Source organism: Heptranchias perlo, chromosome 23 (assembly GCF_035084215.1).
Source record: "Heptranchias perlo isolate sHepPer1 chromosome 23, sHepPer1.hap1, whole genome shotgun sequence".
NCBI lineage: Eukaryota > Metazoa > Chordata > Chondrichthyes > Hexanchiformes > Hexanchidae > Heptranchias > Heptranchias perlo.
This window is the reverse complement of record NC_090347.1, coordinates 2,365,620-2,381,697: the sequence shown is the minus strand read 5'-3', so window position 1 is coordinate 2,381,697 and position 16,078 is coordinate 2,365,620. Positions and strand designations below refer to the sequence as shown.

General features: G+C 45.6%; 1 protein-coding gene across 4 annotated transcripts in view; it reads right to left on the bottom strand.

The window, feature by feature from the left end:
• mbtd1 (mbt domain containing 1) overlaps positions 1 to 7,079 on the bottom strand; it is a 61,383-nt gene extending 54,304 nt beyond the window's left edge. For all 4 annotated transcript variants that reach the window (XR_010966938.1, XM_068003818.1, XM_068003819.1 and 1 more), the window contains exon 1: positions 6,891 to 7,079. Coding sequence is in view for 3 of the 4 variants with exons in the window: in XM_068003818.1 (XP_067859919.1) it covers positions 6,891 to 6,911 (21 nt within the window). In the remaining variant the exon portion in view is untranslated. The remainder of the gene's footprint in view (positions 1 to 6,890) is intronic.
• Positions 7,080 to 16,078: the final 8,999 nt, after the last annotated feature.

The following is a 16,078-nucleotide window of genomic DNA, read 5'->3' as shown; positions in this document are numbered from 1 at the left end:
AGCACAATTTCCAACAAGACAACTGGGACTTGTTAAAAGACAGAATCTGTGGGAGCCTGTTGGAAAGAGCAGGAGTTCCCCAGCAACCAGAGCATCCCTAGGACAGGGATCATGTTAGTGGCTCACGTTAAAGTGCTCTGACAGCACTTCAGCTTGCAGAATGCTGCACACAGAAAACCACTTTTAATTTAAAAACTACCGAGCACTTATGAGAAACTGAAGTGAATGCTTTAGTTTTAAACTAAATCACAAAGTACGGATGAGGGCATGCAATCAGCCCATCGAGCTCATCCTCCCAGGGAAAGCTCCGGTCATCCTCCATCACAGCATCAAACTGCCTTTTGAATTATTCCAGAGTATCTCCTTCCCTACCCGGAGAGCATTCAGATATTAATCACTCATGGTGTGAAAAAGTGTTTGCCTTTTACAAATTTGTACCTGTACTTTCTCATCCTCCAGTAGAGGTTTAATTTAAAACCGCGCCTATATACCACCATGAAGTTGTCTCAAATGCCTCCTTTCAAGGTTGAACAGTCCAAGTTTTTCTAGTCTAACTTGATGACTCAGCCGCCCGACGTCAAGAGCTAGCCTCATGGCTCTTCTCTGCAACTCTGGGGCTTGGACATTACCGTGTGTCTTGGTGACCAGAACTACACACAGTACCCGAGGAGCAGCCTGAGCAGAACACTTTTACTTTGTTTCCTGCTCACAATTTTCGCTGACAGTCTGAGCTTATGCGTCAATCCTTCGAAACATCACCCAAGTTCCCATTCTTCATGTGAATAAAGAGTGAATACCTGCAGGCTACTTGATCATGAAGAGCCTGTGCTCTCCTGAAATTCATATATACACACATGCGGCAGGATCACTGGACTGGAACTGAGACCTGGATCATTTTTCCTCTCCAAGAACAGCAAAACCAACGATAGCAGCCCAACCTAAGACCAGCTAACTCATCGTGGACTTGGCACCTCGTTGGTTTTATGGCTCAATATCACACCGCAGGGTGCAATAAGCCACTGAGTGAGTCAAGAGCTTAAACTATACAACCGAAAGCATCCTTTGGACCCATTCAAGAAAAAATCCCAAATATTACACTGGACTGTGATCTTAGTGTGCACACCTGGTTCCTACAAGGTCTGCTCAATGGAAGGATACCAATGACTGATACAGCAGCTTCCAAGTAACAATACACATAAGCATCTAGTGCCCATTGCATTATTAATACAGCCAAGGCGTATACAGAATTATGACTGACCAATGTCCTAACGTAGTGGTGTGATAGTGTTGTGGTTATAGTACTGGACTAGTAGCCCCAAGGTTGAGTGTTCAAATCCCACCATGGCACATTCTGAAGTAATCTGGTAATTTGTGTGCTTGCACCAGGGAAGAAAATGAGCATCAAAGCTGCTTCTTGTAAATACCCATCTGTCCTTCAGGGCAGGGAATCTGGTCACCCCTACCTGATCTGACAAACTTGTGACTCCCATCCAACACTATATCAGGCCAACCGTCAATGGTCAATAAATGTAGCATTGCCCACATCCAAGAACAAATTCGATCTGTGTATAAAAGAACCGCCACAGCCCTAGGTTGGTAGCAATTTGACCAACTTACATGGTGCTTTTGAATCCAATTCAGGAGTCTCAGTAGATTTCTAAATCACACCACTCAGTGCATCTCCCCGGCCCACATTACTCCCCTTATTAGTACCTGCTGCTAATTCCTCTCTTTCAGCCAATTCCTTATCCTCCGTCAAGTTTTACCTCGGATGCCCAATGCACGTGGAACTTTGTTAAACAGCAACAAGAATGATCCCAAGTGCAAAGGAGGTGGGCCGTGGGGAAAGAATGCAGAAGCTGGAGCTATAATCTGGAAAGGTGGAAGTTAAGGGGCAACCTCATTGAGTTATATAAAGTATTAGACAGCACGGATAAGACGAACCCAAAATATTACTTTAAAGGTTAGTCAGGCTGGTAGAAACAGTAGGACAAGAATTTTAAATTAGTAAAAAGCAAATTTAGATGATAAAGTTTGGAATGATCCACCAGGTAAGTCAGTGGAATCTGATGTTCAGAGAGCTGATCAGTTGGACTAAGTGAGTTAAAACATTAGAGGGGTGAGCTCGATGGCCAACTGGCCTTTTCTCCTGTTCTTTTCTCAAACTTAAAATTTCTAAATTTACATGAGCATTGGTAATGAGCAGGCTGCACACTGTGCTGTGAAGTAGGTTTCCATCACTTAAGATTGATTAGGCAGCTCGTGGGCTAAGTCACAAGTGAGTTCAAATCAGCCTCATTCATAAAAATAAAGCTTTTGGCTGACCCGAGCTCAGATTGTCCCTTCATTCACTTGCTCTCACCCCAAGGTTACCAATTCACCTTGTGGCCAATTCCAGAATTCAAAGTCAATGCATGTTACATTAACACTGCTACTTTGGAGACGACAGATGCAAAAGCAGAAGAGAAAGAAAGAGCAATGAAAGCCACACACTTCCCCAGAGAAAACGAAACCTCTCAAGTTACCCCAGGTCTTTGTTTATCATCTCCCAGACAACTGTGGAGGCACAGGAGCAGATTACCTGCCCTAACAGTGTGAGAGCCATGGCAGAACAATTATTCCCCCCCACTCCCAATAGTGTCAGCATACCAAACTTCTAATACAGGTATTGAAAACTTCTATTTCATTAGTGGGTAAAGTTAGTGAGCGTCTAATCAAGAAAATGTGCTTTCAACCAATTCCAGAATTCACTACAAAAATAGCAGCTCGAAATCCCTGCCATTCATCAATGAATCATTAAAAAAAAGTTGTGGTTAGTACCAAAAGCTGTGACAAAGACTGAACAGGCTGGGGTTATTTTCTCTAGGTGACCTGATAGAGGCCTTTAAGATTATGAAAGGGTAGACGTAGAGATGTTTCCACTTGCAAGGGGAGACCAGAACTAGGGGCCATAAATATAAGATGTCACTAATAAATCCAATAGGGAATTCAGGAGAAACTTGTTCACCCAGAGAGTGGTGAGAATGTGGAACTCGCTACCACAAGGTGTAGTTGAGGCGAATAGCACAGATATATTTAAGGGGAAGCTAGATAAACGCTTGAGGGAGAAAGGAATAGAAGGATATGTTGATGGGGTTAGATGAAGAAGGGAGAGAGGGGGCTCGTGTGGAGCATAAACACCGGCATGGACTAGTTGGGCTGAATGAACATATAGCACTGAAACAGGTCAACGTAATTCTATGTAATATCAACAGGTTGATGCTCGGCTGCAGATCAGACATTATGGGGATGGTGGCAAAGGCAATAGGGAGAAGAAAACAGGGCTTGCCAGTAGTGGATTTATATTTCCCTAAAGGACTCTGAAGCTTCTTTACAACAGACACCTCAGCACTAGGAATAACTTGTTCCACAGCACAGAAGCAACTGGCCAATATCAGCTGGACAATTGTTAAATATCATTCAGCACAACTGCCCCCATCCACAAGACGCTCAGTAAGACTCACTCTTCATCTCTACAACCTGAACACTATGTTCCGTAATCAATTGCAATTTCTTTTAAAAAAGGAAAATTTCAATTCAAGTCAAGACAGCAAGTGCTGTTAATAAAATTACTCATTAACCTCCCTATCTCTGTAACCTCCTCCAGCCCTACAACCCTCCGAGATCTCTGTGCTCCTCCAATTCTGGCCTCTTGCGCATCCCCGGTTTTAATCGCTCCACCGTGCCTTCGGCTGCCTAGGCCCTAAACTCTGGAATTCCCTCCTTAAACCTCTCTGCCTCTCTCTCTCTCCTCCTTTAAGACGCTCCTTAAAACCTACCTCTTTGACCAAGCTATTGGTCATTACGTGGTTCGGTGTCAAATGCTGTTTGATAACACTCCTGTGAAGCGCCTTGGGACGTTTAACTAATTTAAAGGCGCTATATAAATGCAAGTTGCTGTAGTACTTACAGGAGTCTTTTGAAAGCCATTGATCAGGAAATGCAAAGATACAATTCCATTATAACTGCGCTGCCGTTATCACAAACTTTTGTTTTAATATTTAATCAACTCAAATGCTTATTGTGCAAGAGGACAAATCATACATGTACCTTTATCAAGTATTTTGCTTATAACATACACAAGTTACCATATTAATTTTAAATAAAAGGCATTGTTAGATTGCAGATCATTTTGTTTCTTCTCCCGTCATCAGTCATCCATTTTCAGCTATTAAACTTTGAAGAACTGTATAACATACAGCACAGAGAGAACAATACACTAGGTATGAAATGAGGTCACAATTCTTTCAGTGAACACAGTAGCAAGTGATCTGCTCCTGGGTTTCTACCAATACTGATCTGTAGCCATTTCATAAAAATGGGGCACAACCGTAGCCCTCAACAACCCCCTCTCTTAGGTAAAGGCCAGATTACACGGCGGAAGTGATGTAAAGATACACACAGATACCATTGCCAAGACACATCTGACAGCTCAGTGACACTACAGGGTATTTTTTTTTTAAATGGAGAAAAACAGAAGAAGGCCTGATGCCCATGGTGCAGCACACCACCAAGGCTGAAATAAGTAGGAGAGAAAGTAAGGTAAACTGAGATAGTGGTTAACTAACAGGAATCTGGGTTATTAAAAGCCTGTAGATTGCAGAAGGAAGGAGCTCCACATAACTATCACTGCCTGAGGTCTCGGACTTGTCTATTTCTTTTAATTGTTCTCGGTATGTGGGGCAACGCTGACATAACTACATTTATTGCCCATCCCTGTTGAGGTGGTGGTGATGATGGGCCTTCTCCGTGAATTGCTGCAGTCCTTGTGCTGATGCTGCTCTCGTGCCAGTATTAGGTAGGGAATTCCAGGATTTTAACTCAGTGACAATTAAGGATTAGCCTTATGTGTCCAAGTCAGGATGGTGTGACTTGGAAATGATGCATTCCCATGATTGTGCTGCTCTTTTCCTTCTTGGTGGTAGATGTCACAAAGCTGGGGTGCGCTCAGTAATCTCGCTGATGTGCATCCTGTAGATAATACATACTGCAGCCACACTGCACCAGTGGTGGAGGGGAGGGACATTCAGTCCAAGGGCTGGGACCCCAATCAAGCAGACTTCTCTGTTCCGAATAGTGTAGAGCTTCCAGGCAAGTGGTGAGTATTTCAACACACTCCTGACCCTAGCCTAGTAGATGGAGGAGAGGCTTTGAGGGGTCAGGTGGTGAGTCATTTTCCTCTGCCCTGCCCTTATAACCACGATGTTGATATGGCTGAACCAGTTTATCTTCTGGTCGATGATGATCCCCAGACCTTATCCCCAAGTTCAGATAACATCAACCTACAGAAAATTTTTAATAAAATTTGGAAATACACCAAACACGTCAGAAAGTCCAGTTCTAACAACGGTCTCCATCCAAAACATTAACCCTGCCTTTTCTCTTTTCAGATACCGACTGACCGAATCTATTTCTGGCATTTTCAGTTTTAATTTCATACCAGTCCCTTTCCTGTGGCATTGTACACAGGAGGCATGATTCAGTGTCAGCTTCAGAAGATGTGGGGTTTGAGGTTGGGGTGTAACTGGACATGAGCACACAGGTGCACTCGAATCCACATTATAAAGTCATACCTTCTGCCTTTATTTTTATATTTCCATTATAAATTCTTATAAGAACTTGGATTTCTATAGCGCCTTTCACGACCTCATGCCAATTAAGTACTTTTGAAGTGTAACCACTGTTGTAATGTAGGAAACACAGCAGCTAATTTTCACACAGCAAGATCCCACTGACAGCAATGAGATAACGACCAGATAATCAGTTTGTGCTGTTGGTTGAGGGCTAAATATTGGCCAGGACATCGGGCAAAGCTCCCCTGCTCTTCTCTGAAATAGTGCTGTGGGATCTTTTGCGTCGGTTTAACATCTCATTCAAAAGACGGCACCTCTGACAGTGGAACACTCCCTCAGTGCTGCACTGGGGGCGTTGGCCTGGATTATCGGCTCAAGTCTCTGGAGTAGGACTTGAACTCACAACCTTCTAACTCAGAGGCAAGAGTACGAACACCTCAATGTACCTTTGACGTGTAGTCACTGATGTAATGTAGGAATACGACCATATTTATAATAGAATCTGCCTCTGTAAATGTGTCATACCGTAATGAAACCCTGCTGCCAGTAGTGGCACCTCCGCTGACGAGAGAAAGACCTGAATTTATATAGCGCCTTTCACAGCCTCGGTGCGATTACAAACGGAGTAAGTTTACATAGGCATCTCCCATTGTAAGTGAAGACAAAAGAATTTAGAATGGATAAAAGGTGACAGAAAGGCTTTAAAATGTGTTACATGAGTCCCTTTTATTTGTAGGTAAATCAGTGTCTGACTGAACTGAGCAGCAGTGCCCAGCCTGGCTGAACTCCCACAGGGAAACAAAAAAAAAACAAGCAGTGGAACAAAGAGGGAGCTGGGCAGAGTGGGGGGGGGGGGGGGGGGGGACTGCTGGATCAGGGTGAAGAGTGACTGAAGGGGGAGGACGGGGACAGTGTGGACTGACAGCCCGGAGCCCGCGGCGGACGCTGACCCCCCCCGGTGCTGGAGGTTGGCCTCCCAGTCGCTATAGAGACGGCACAGCGCCTGAATTACTCTGCGGCAGTTGTCAGGGCCTAGGCCGCGGAGAGAGGAACCAGAGGCCTGACAAGAGGCCGCAAGAGGGCGAGCAGCTGTGTCCCCCCTCTCCCGGGGAGGGTGGCGGTGAAGAGAACTGAGGCAGCACCCGGCCCCGGCCTTCCCCCGCACTCACTTAAACCCCTTGAAAGCCTGAGGCCTCGGCCAGCACCACAACAAAGAAGCCTCCGTCTCTGCCTGCCTCCCCGCGCTCCCCCCTCACAGGCCCGAGGCGCCCTACTCACCAAGTCGCGCGTGTTTTCCATGAGCTCCGCAGGCCTGGCCAGGCCCCCAGGCCCTGCCGCTCGCCTCCGCCCGGCCGCCGCTCCCCTTACCCCGGGCTCCGGCTCGCCAGCTCGCGCTCTCCCTCCGCTCGGGGCTTTTTTTTCAAAACTCCGCTGCGGAATATCAACAAAATTAGCATATCGGCCCCTGCTGCGCATGCGCGCGCGGCCCCCACCCCCGTCCGGTCCGGGCCCCGGCCCCGCCCCCTCACCCCCCCCCCGCGCAGGCGCGGTGACGTCACGCCGGCTGGGGCTTTAACTGGTCATGCGCATGCGCGCCGAGGGCCCCCCAGCGCCGAAGGAGGCCATTTGGCCCATCGCGTCTGTGCCGGCCGAGAAAAGAGCGAGCCAGCCGGCCGAATCCCACTCTCCAGCTCTTGGTCCGTAGCCTTGTAGGTTTGGAATGGATATGCAAGTACTCTTTAAATGCGATGAGGGTTTCTGCCTCGACCACCCTTTTTCATGATGTGGAGATGCCGGTGATGGACTGGGGGTGACAATTACCCTTTTTTCAGGCAGTGAGTTCCAGACTCCCACCACCTTTTTGTTTCAGTGCGATGCCATTATCCACAACACAAATTTAATCTGTGATATTCCAAAAAAAAAATCTTATGTCTGCGCACGCTTCCTGTCAACTTTCTCCATTATAATTCCCCGTGTCCACATTTATAATGGGAACTGCCCATGTAAACTTATCATATCCTGAATTCCCGATTGGATTTATTAGTGTCGATCTTATATTTATGGCCCCTAGTTTTGATCTCCTTCAAAAATGGAAACATCTCTATTTATTCTTATATTATTATATTATAACTTATTCCTCATTTAATAGCAAAACGTATAGTAATTTGGGAAGTAGAGTTGGTTGGAGCAGAAACAGTTCTGTGTAATACGGGCCGAAGAGCACCATCACGGGTAGTGGGGTGTAATTACAGTGTGACAAATTTCTATATACAATTCCCATTATAAATGTGCACACAGGAATTTATAATGTGTAAGGTTGACAGGAAGTGGTAGCATAGTGGTTATGTTACTGGACTAGTATCCAAATGCCTGGACTAACAATCCAAAGGAATTAATTAAATAAAAAAATCTAGATTAATCAGTAATGGTAACCATGAAACTACTGGATTGTTGTAAAAACCCATCTGGTTCACTAATGCCCCTTTAGGGCAGAAAACCTGCCATCCTTACCTGGTCTGGCCTATATGTGACTCCAGATCCACAGCAATGTGGTTGATTCTTAATCGCCCTCTGAAATGGCCAAGCAAGCCTCTCAATTGTAATCCGCTATGAAAAATCATAATAAGAATAAAATCGGATGGATCACCTGGCTTTGGACCACCGGACATGACAAAGGGAAACCAAGCCCAGTCGACCCTGCAAAGTCCTCCTCACTAACATCTGGGGACTTTGTGCCAAAATTGGGAGAGCTGTCCCCAGACGAGTCAAGCAACAACCTGACATAGCCATACTCACAGAATCAGACTCTTCCGTCACCATCCCCGGGTATGTCCAGTCCCAACGGCAAGACAGACCCACCAGAGGTGGCGGTACAGTGATATACAGTCAGAAGGGAGTGGCCCTGGGAGTCCTCAACATTTACTCCAGATCTCATGGCATCAGGCCAAACATGGGCAAGGAAACCTCCTGCTGATTACCACCCTCAGTCCTCCTTCATGTTGAGCACCACTTGAAGGAAGTACTCAGGGTAGCAAGGGCACAGAATGTACTCTGGGTGGGGGACTTCAATGTCCATCACCAAGGAGTGGCTTGGTAGCATGACTATTGGCCGAGTCCTGAAGGACATAGCTGCCAGACTGGGCCTGCAGCAGGTGATGAGCAAACCAACACGTAGGGGACAAACCAACTTAACCTCGTCCTCACCAATCTACCTGTCGCAGGATGCATCTGTCCATGACAGTATTGGTAGGAGTGACCACCGCACAGTCCTCGTGGAGATGAAGTCCTATCCTCACACTGAGGACAACATCCGACGTGTTGTGTGGCACTATCACCGTGCTAAATGGGACAGATTCAGAACAGATCCAGCAGCTCAAAACTGGGCATCCATGAGGCGCTGTGGGCCATCAGCAGAATTGTATTCCAGCACAATCTGTAACCTCATGGCCTGGCATATTCCTCACTCTACCATTACCAACAAGCCAGGGGATCAACCCTGGCTCAATGAGGAGTGTAGAAGAGCATGCCAGGAGCAGCACCAGGCATACCTAAAAATGAGTTGCCAACCTGGTGAAGCTACAACATCAGGACTACATGCATGCTAAACAGCGGAAGCAACATGCTATAGACAGAGCCTAAAGCGATTCCACAACCAACAGATCAGATCAAAGCTCTGCAGTCCTGCCACATCCAGTCGTGAATGGTGGTGGACAAATAAACAACTAACGGGAGGAGGAGGCTCTGTAAACATCCCCATCCTCAATGATGGCGGAGTCCAGCACGTGAGTGCAAAATACAAGGCTGAAGCGTTTGCAACCATCTTCAGCCAGAAGTGCCGAGTGGATGATCCATCTCGGCCTCCTCTCGATATCCCCACCATCACAGATGCCAGAGTTCAGTCAATTCGATTCACTCCACGTGATATCAAGAAAAGGCTGAGTGCATTGGATACAGCAAAGGCTATGGGCACTGACAACATGCCGGCTGTAGTGCTGAAGACTTGTGCTCCAGAACTAGCTGCGCCTACTCGCCAAACTGTTCCAGTACAGCTAAACACTGGCATCTACCCAACCATGTGGAAAATTGCCCAGGTATATCCTGTCCACAAAAAGCAGGACAAATCCAATCCAGCCAATTACCGTCCCATCAGCCTACTCTCAATCATCAGCAAAGCGATGGAAGGTGTCGTCGACAGTGCTATCAAGCGGCACTTACTCACCAATAACCTGCTCACCGATGCTCAGTTTGGGTTCCGCCAGGACCACTCGGCTCCAGACCTCATTACAGCCTTGGTCCAAACATGGACAAAAGAACTGAATTCCAGAGGTGAGGTGAGAGTAACTGCACTTGACATCAAGTCAACGTTTGACCGAGTGTGGCACCAAGGAGCCCTAGTAAAATTAAAGTCAATGGGAAACTCCAGTGGCTGGAACCATACCTAGCACAAAGGAAAATGGTAGTGGTTGTTGGAGGCCAGTCATCTCAGCCCAGGGCATTGCTGCAGGAATTCCTCAGGCCCAACCATCTTCAGCTGCTTCATCAATGACCTTCCCTCCATCATAAGGTCAGAAATGGGGATGATTGCACAGTGTTCAGTTCCATTCGCAACCCCTTAGATAATGAAGCAGTCCATGCCCGCGTGCAGCAAGACCTGGACAACATCCAGGCTTGGGCTGATAAGTGGCAAGTAACATTCGCACCAGACAAGTGCCAGGCAATGACCATCTCCAACGAGAGAGTCCAACCGCCTCCCCTTGACATTCAACGACATTACCATCATCGAATCCCCCATCATCAACATCCTGGGGGTCACCATTGACCAGAAACTTAACTGGACCAACCACATAAATACTGTGGCTACAAGAGCAGGTCAGAGGCTGGATATTCTGCAGCAAGTGACTCACCTTGTGACTCCCCAAAGCTTTTCCACCATCTACAAGGCACAATGCAGGAGTGTGATGGAATACTCTCCACTTGCCTGGATGAGTGCAGCTCCAACAACACTCAAGAAGCTCAACACCATCCAGGACAAAGCAGCCCGCTTGATTGGCACCCCATCCACCACCCTAAACATTCACTCCCTTCAACAGCGGCACACTTTGACTGCAGTGTGTACCATCCACAGGATGCACTGCAGCAACTCACCAAGGCTTCTTCGACAGCATCTCCCAAACCCACGACCTCTACCACCTAGAAGGACAAGGACAGCAGGCACATGGTAACAACACCACCTGTACGTTCCCCTCCAAGTTACACACCATCCCGACTTGGAAATATATTGCCGTTCCTTCATCGTCGCTGGATCAAAATCCTGGAACTCCCTTCCTAACAGCACTGTGGGAGAACCTTCACCACACGGACTGCAGCGGTTCAAGAAGGTGGCTCACCACTACCTTCTCAGGGGCAATTAGGGATGGGCAATAAATGCTGGCCTCGCCAGCAACGCCCACATCCCATGAATGAATAAAAAAAAAACTGCATTAATAGATTACATTAATGCAACCAGGTTTAAATGTTTGTGTGCCAATAGCACAGTGAAAATATTAATCATGACTTGCAAGGAACATAGGAACCCAGGATCAGGTGCAGGCCATTCAGTCCCTCGAGCCTGTTCCGACATTAAATTAGATCATGGCTGATCTGTATCTTAATTCCATCTACTCACCTTGGTTCCATGAACCTTAATACCCTTGACTAACAAAAATCGATCAATCTCAATTTTGAAATTTTCAATTGACCCCCAAACTCAATAGCTTTTTGGGGAGGAGAATTTCAGATTTCCACTCCCCTTTGTGTGAAGAACTGCTCCCTAACATCACTCCTGAACGGCCTAGCTCTAATTTTAAGGCCACACCTCCTTATTCTGGACTCCCCCACCCTGTCAACTCATTTGATCATTTTAAACACCCCATTTAGATTACCCCTTAATCTTCAATATTCAAGGGAATACAAGCCTAGTCTATGTAACCTGTCCTCATAATTTAACCCTTTTAGCTCTGGTATCAATCTGCTGAATCTGTGCTGCAGCCCCCTCCAAGGCCAATATATCCTTCCTGAGATGCGGTGCCCAGAACTGAACACAGTACTCTAAATGTGGTCTAACTGTACTGCTGCAACATAACTTCTACCCCTTTGTATTCCAGCCCTCTTGAGATAAAGGCCAACATTCCATGAGCCTTTTTAATTATTTTTTGTACCTGTCCACTCGTTTTTGGTGATTTCTGTACTTGGACCCCTAAATCTCTCTGCTCGCCATTTAGAAAATACTCTGATCTATCTTTCTTAGGTCCAAAGTGGATGACCTCTCACTTTCCTACATTGAACTCCATCTGCCACAGTTTTGCCCACTCACTTAATCTATCAATGTTGCTTTGCAACTTTCTGCTCCTGTCGACACTATTTACTGTTCCACCCAACTTAGTGTCATCAGCAAACTTGGATATACAGCTCTCTATTCCTTCATCCAAGTCATTTATAAATATAGCGAAAAGCTGAGATCCCAGTACAGATCCCTGGGGGACACCACCAGTCACATCCTGCCAATTTGACTACATACCCTTTATCCCTACTCTCTATCTTCTACCTCCTAATCAATTCCCTATCCAAGTCAGTAGATGCCTCCAATTCAATGCGCTCTCATTTTTGGTAACGGTCTCTTATTTGGAACCTTGTCGAATGCAAGGGTGAACAAGACAGAATGTAATACCTTTATGAAATCTATGTAGAAAGATAGGATTGTTACAGCAATAGAGTTCTTTGTCACATACATAAAGGGCAAAAGGGTAACTAGGGAGAGAGTAGGGCCTCTTAAGGATCAACAAGGTCATCTATGTGCGGAACCACAAGAGATGGGTGAGATCCTGAATGAATATTTCACATCGATATTTACGGTTGAGAAAGGCATGGATGTTAGGGAACTTGGGGAAATAAATAGTGATGTCTTGAGGAGTGTACATATTACAGAGAGAGAGGTGCTGGAAGTCTTAACGCGCATCAAGGTAGATAAATCTCCGGGACCTGATGAAATGTATCCCAGGACGTTATGGGAGGCTAGGGAGGAAATTGCGGGTCCCCTAGCAGAGATATTTGAATCATCCACCGCTACAGGTGAGGTGCCTGAAGATTGGAGGGTAGCAAATGTTGTGCCTTTGTTTAAGAAGGGCGGCAGGGAAAAGCCTGGGAACTACAGACCAGTGAGCCTGACATCTGTAGTGGGTAAGTTGTTCGAGGGTATTCTGAGGGACAGGATCTACAGGCATTTGGAGAGGCAGGGACTAATTAGGAACAGTCAGCATGGTTTTGTGAGAGGAAAATCATGTCTCACGAATTTGATTGAGTTTTTTGAAGGGGTAACCAAGAAGATAGATGAGGGCTGTGCAGTAGACGTGGTCTACATGGACTTCAGCAAAGCATTTGACAAGGTACCGCATGGTAGGTTGTTACATAAGGTTAAATCTCATGGGATCCAAGGTGAGGTAGCCAATTGAATACAAAATTGGCTTGACGACAGAAGACAGAGGGTGGTTGTAGAGGGTTGTTTTTCAAACTGGATGCCTGTGTCCAGCGGTGTGCCTCAGGGATCGGTGCTGGGTCCGCTGTTATTTGTTATTTATATTAATGATTTGGATGAGAATTTAGGAGGCATGGTTAGTAAGTTTGCAGATGACACCAAGATTGGTGGCATTGTGGACAGTGAAGAAGGTTATCTAGGATTGCAACGGGATCTTGATAAATTGGGCCAGTGGGCCGATGAATGGCAGATGGAGTTTAATTTAGATAAATGTGAGGTGATGCATTTTGGTAGATCGAATCGGGCCAGGACCTACTCCGTTAATGGTAGGGTGTTGGGGAGAGTTATAGAACAAAGAGATCTGGGAGTACAGATTCATAGCTCCTTGAAAGTGGAGTCACAGGTGGATAGGGTGGTGAAGAAGGCATTCAGCATGCTTGGTTTCATTGGTCAGAACATTGAATGCAGGAGTTGGGATGTCTTGTTGAAGTTGTACAGGGCATTGGTGAGGCCACACTTGGAGTACTGTGTACAGTTCTGGTCACCCTATTATAGAAAGGATATTATTAAACTAGAAAGAGTGCAGAAAAGATTTACTAGGATGCTACCGGGACTTGATGGTTTGACTTACAGGGAGAGGTTAGACAGACTGGGACTTTTTTCCCTGGAGAGTAGGAGGTTAAGGGGTGATCTTATAGAAGTCTATAAAATAATGAGGGGCATAGATAAGGTCGATAGTCAAAATCTTTTCCCAAAGGTAGGGGAGTCTATAACGAGGGGGCACAGATTTAAGGTGAGAGGGGAGAGATACAAAAGGGTCCAGAGGGGCAATTTTTTCACTCAAAGGGTGGTGAGTGTCTGGAACGAGCTGCCAGAGGCAGTAGTAGAGGCGGGTACAATTTTGTCTTTTAAAAAGCACTTGGACAGTTACATGGGTAAGATGGGTATAGAGGGATATGGGCCAAGTGCAGGCAATTGGGAGTAGCTTAGTGGTATAAACTGGGCGACATGGACATGCTGGGCCGAAGGGCCTGTTTCCATGTTGTAACTTCTATGATTCTATGATTCATACCTCTCAAGTATCTCGGTAGTTGTAACAATCACTCCGTTTGGTTTCTCAGAGCTGCCAGCTCTGGGTAAAAACTTAGCCAGTGTAGCACTGAGCTGTGTTACTGACTGTGTCTCCACTAATGTTAATCCAGCTCCCACTCTATGTCGAGCTCAGTGACTCCTCCCAGCCAGCACCCCCAGATGAGTTCATAACCAATCATCATCACCAAGAATATGACTCTTTTTAAAGGGTTAATCCAGTGCGCCCCCCCGCCGGGTGATGCTTAACTTGGTAAATTCACTGTATAACTGAATAGAAAATCTAAGATTCGATTCCGAGACTGTGATGGTTTAGCCGATCTCAGATAGGGAAGCAGTAGGTACTTTACAGTGGGCTTCAGAGATGAAAATCAGACAGGGCCGCTGTTCCTGATTGGTAACGAGTGACCCCTCCCCCCGCCACCTCCACTGGAAAGTATACATGTACACGTCAAGTGAGGAGAGGATCAGGACTGAGCTGGGATGTCATGGCCCCCACCAACAAATAGCTTTAATCGATACAGGAAGAATGGCCACTTGGATGAGGAACTAGAGTGTGGCCAACAGCCCATGGAACCGAATCCTTGCAAGAGCTGGTGTCTTCGGCACAGGAGGGGAGAGGATCCAATTAAAATAAAGTACCTACCACATTCTGGGAGTGAGACTCTTTAACACATGTACCCTACATGCAGGACTGTGCTGATTTGAACATACTTGCTGGCAGCAAGTTAATCATTGAGCTCCAGCTATTGCTGGTACAGTCGGACATGCAGCTGAGCAGAAATTACTCCCCTGGGGCTAATTCAAAACGAACAACATTGACCAAAATACATTTGCGGTGGTAATGTTTGACAGATGCTTGACTGAGCATCAAAGTCCAGATATGCAAAGGGCCACCAATTCCACAGACCCACAGGTGAGATACAAAACAGTTCATCAATACATTTTTTAATATACTTTTATTTTGTGCTCAGCAGAGGGGTGTTGGCAAAGTTTTCATACTGGATTCACGCAGTTCATACAGGATTCACTGTCTGTATTTGTTAATTTTTTCCTTGATTGCTTTGAGCCCTCTCTTAAAAGAATTGCAGCTGTTATAACCACTTGGAATATATCATGGAATATAAATAAACAATGGCAACATTTCAAAGTGGAAAGTTTCACCTGTCACACATATCAGGCTATATTTGTTAAATAAGTTTCCCTTTTTATTGGTAGCTTTTGATGAATGTTCATTGTTGATCTGTGTGTTCTTAGAAGTTTTTCATTGGAAGACTATGTAAGTACACGGCCTGCTTTTGATTGGTATGTTTCCGACCTGTTTAGCTGTGATCTCTTGCGGTTTTATGAAGATGAAATCTGAGTGTGAACTGTAAGTGTGAAGTATACTTTCAGGTGTGATGCTTTGAGAAGTGACATCTAATATAGGAGTATGAGATAGAAAACTTTATGTTTATATATCAATGCATAATATATATTATACACACAAATATTTGAGACTGCCTGTGTTTCAAGATGCTTGAAATGTTAAGTGTAGATTACAAGATCAACATATATAACATTGATACACAAATGATCTTAATTGAAAGCAGAATTCAGATTATATATTCTCACAGTCACCTACATGAAGCTTTCTACAACTGTTGCCCAATATGAAACAATTATGGGAATGAAATGTAAAAAACTAATACCTTCTTTTGATACTTTACTCTGTATCTAACCCCTGCTGTACCTGTCCTGGGAGTGTTTGATGGGGCAGTGCCAAGGGAACTTTACTCTCTATCTAACCTGTACTGTACCTGCCCTGGGAGTGTTTCATAAGGCAGTGTAGAGGGAGCTTTATTCAGTTTTTTTTAATTCATTCATG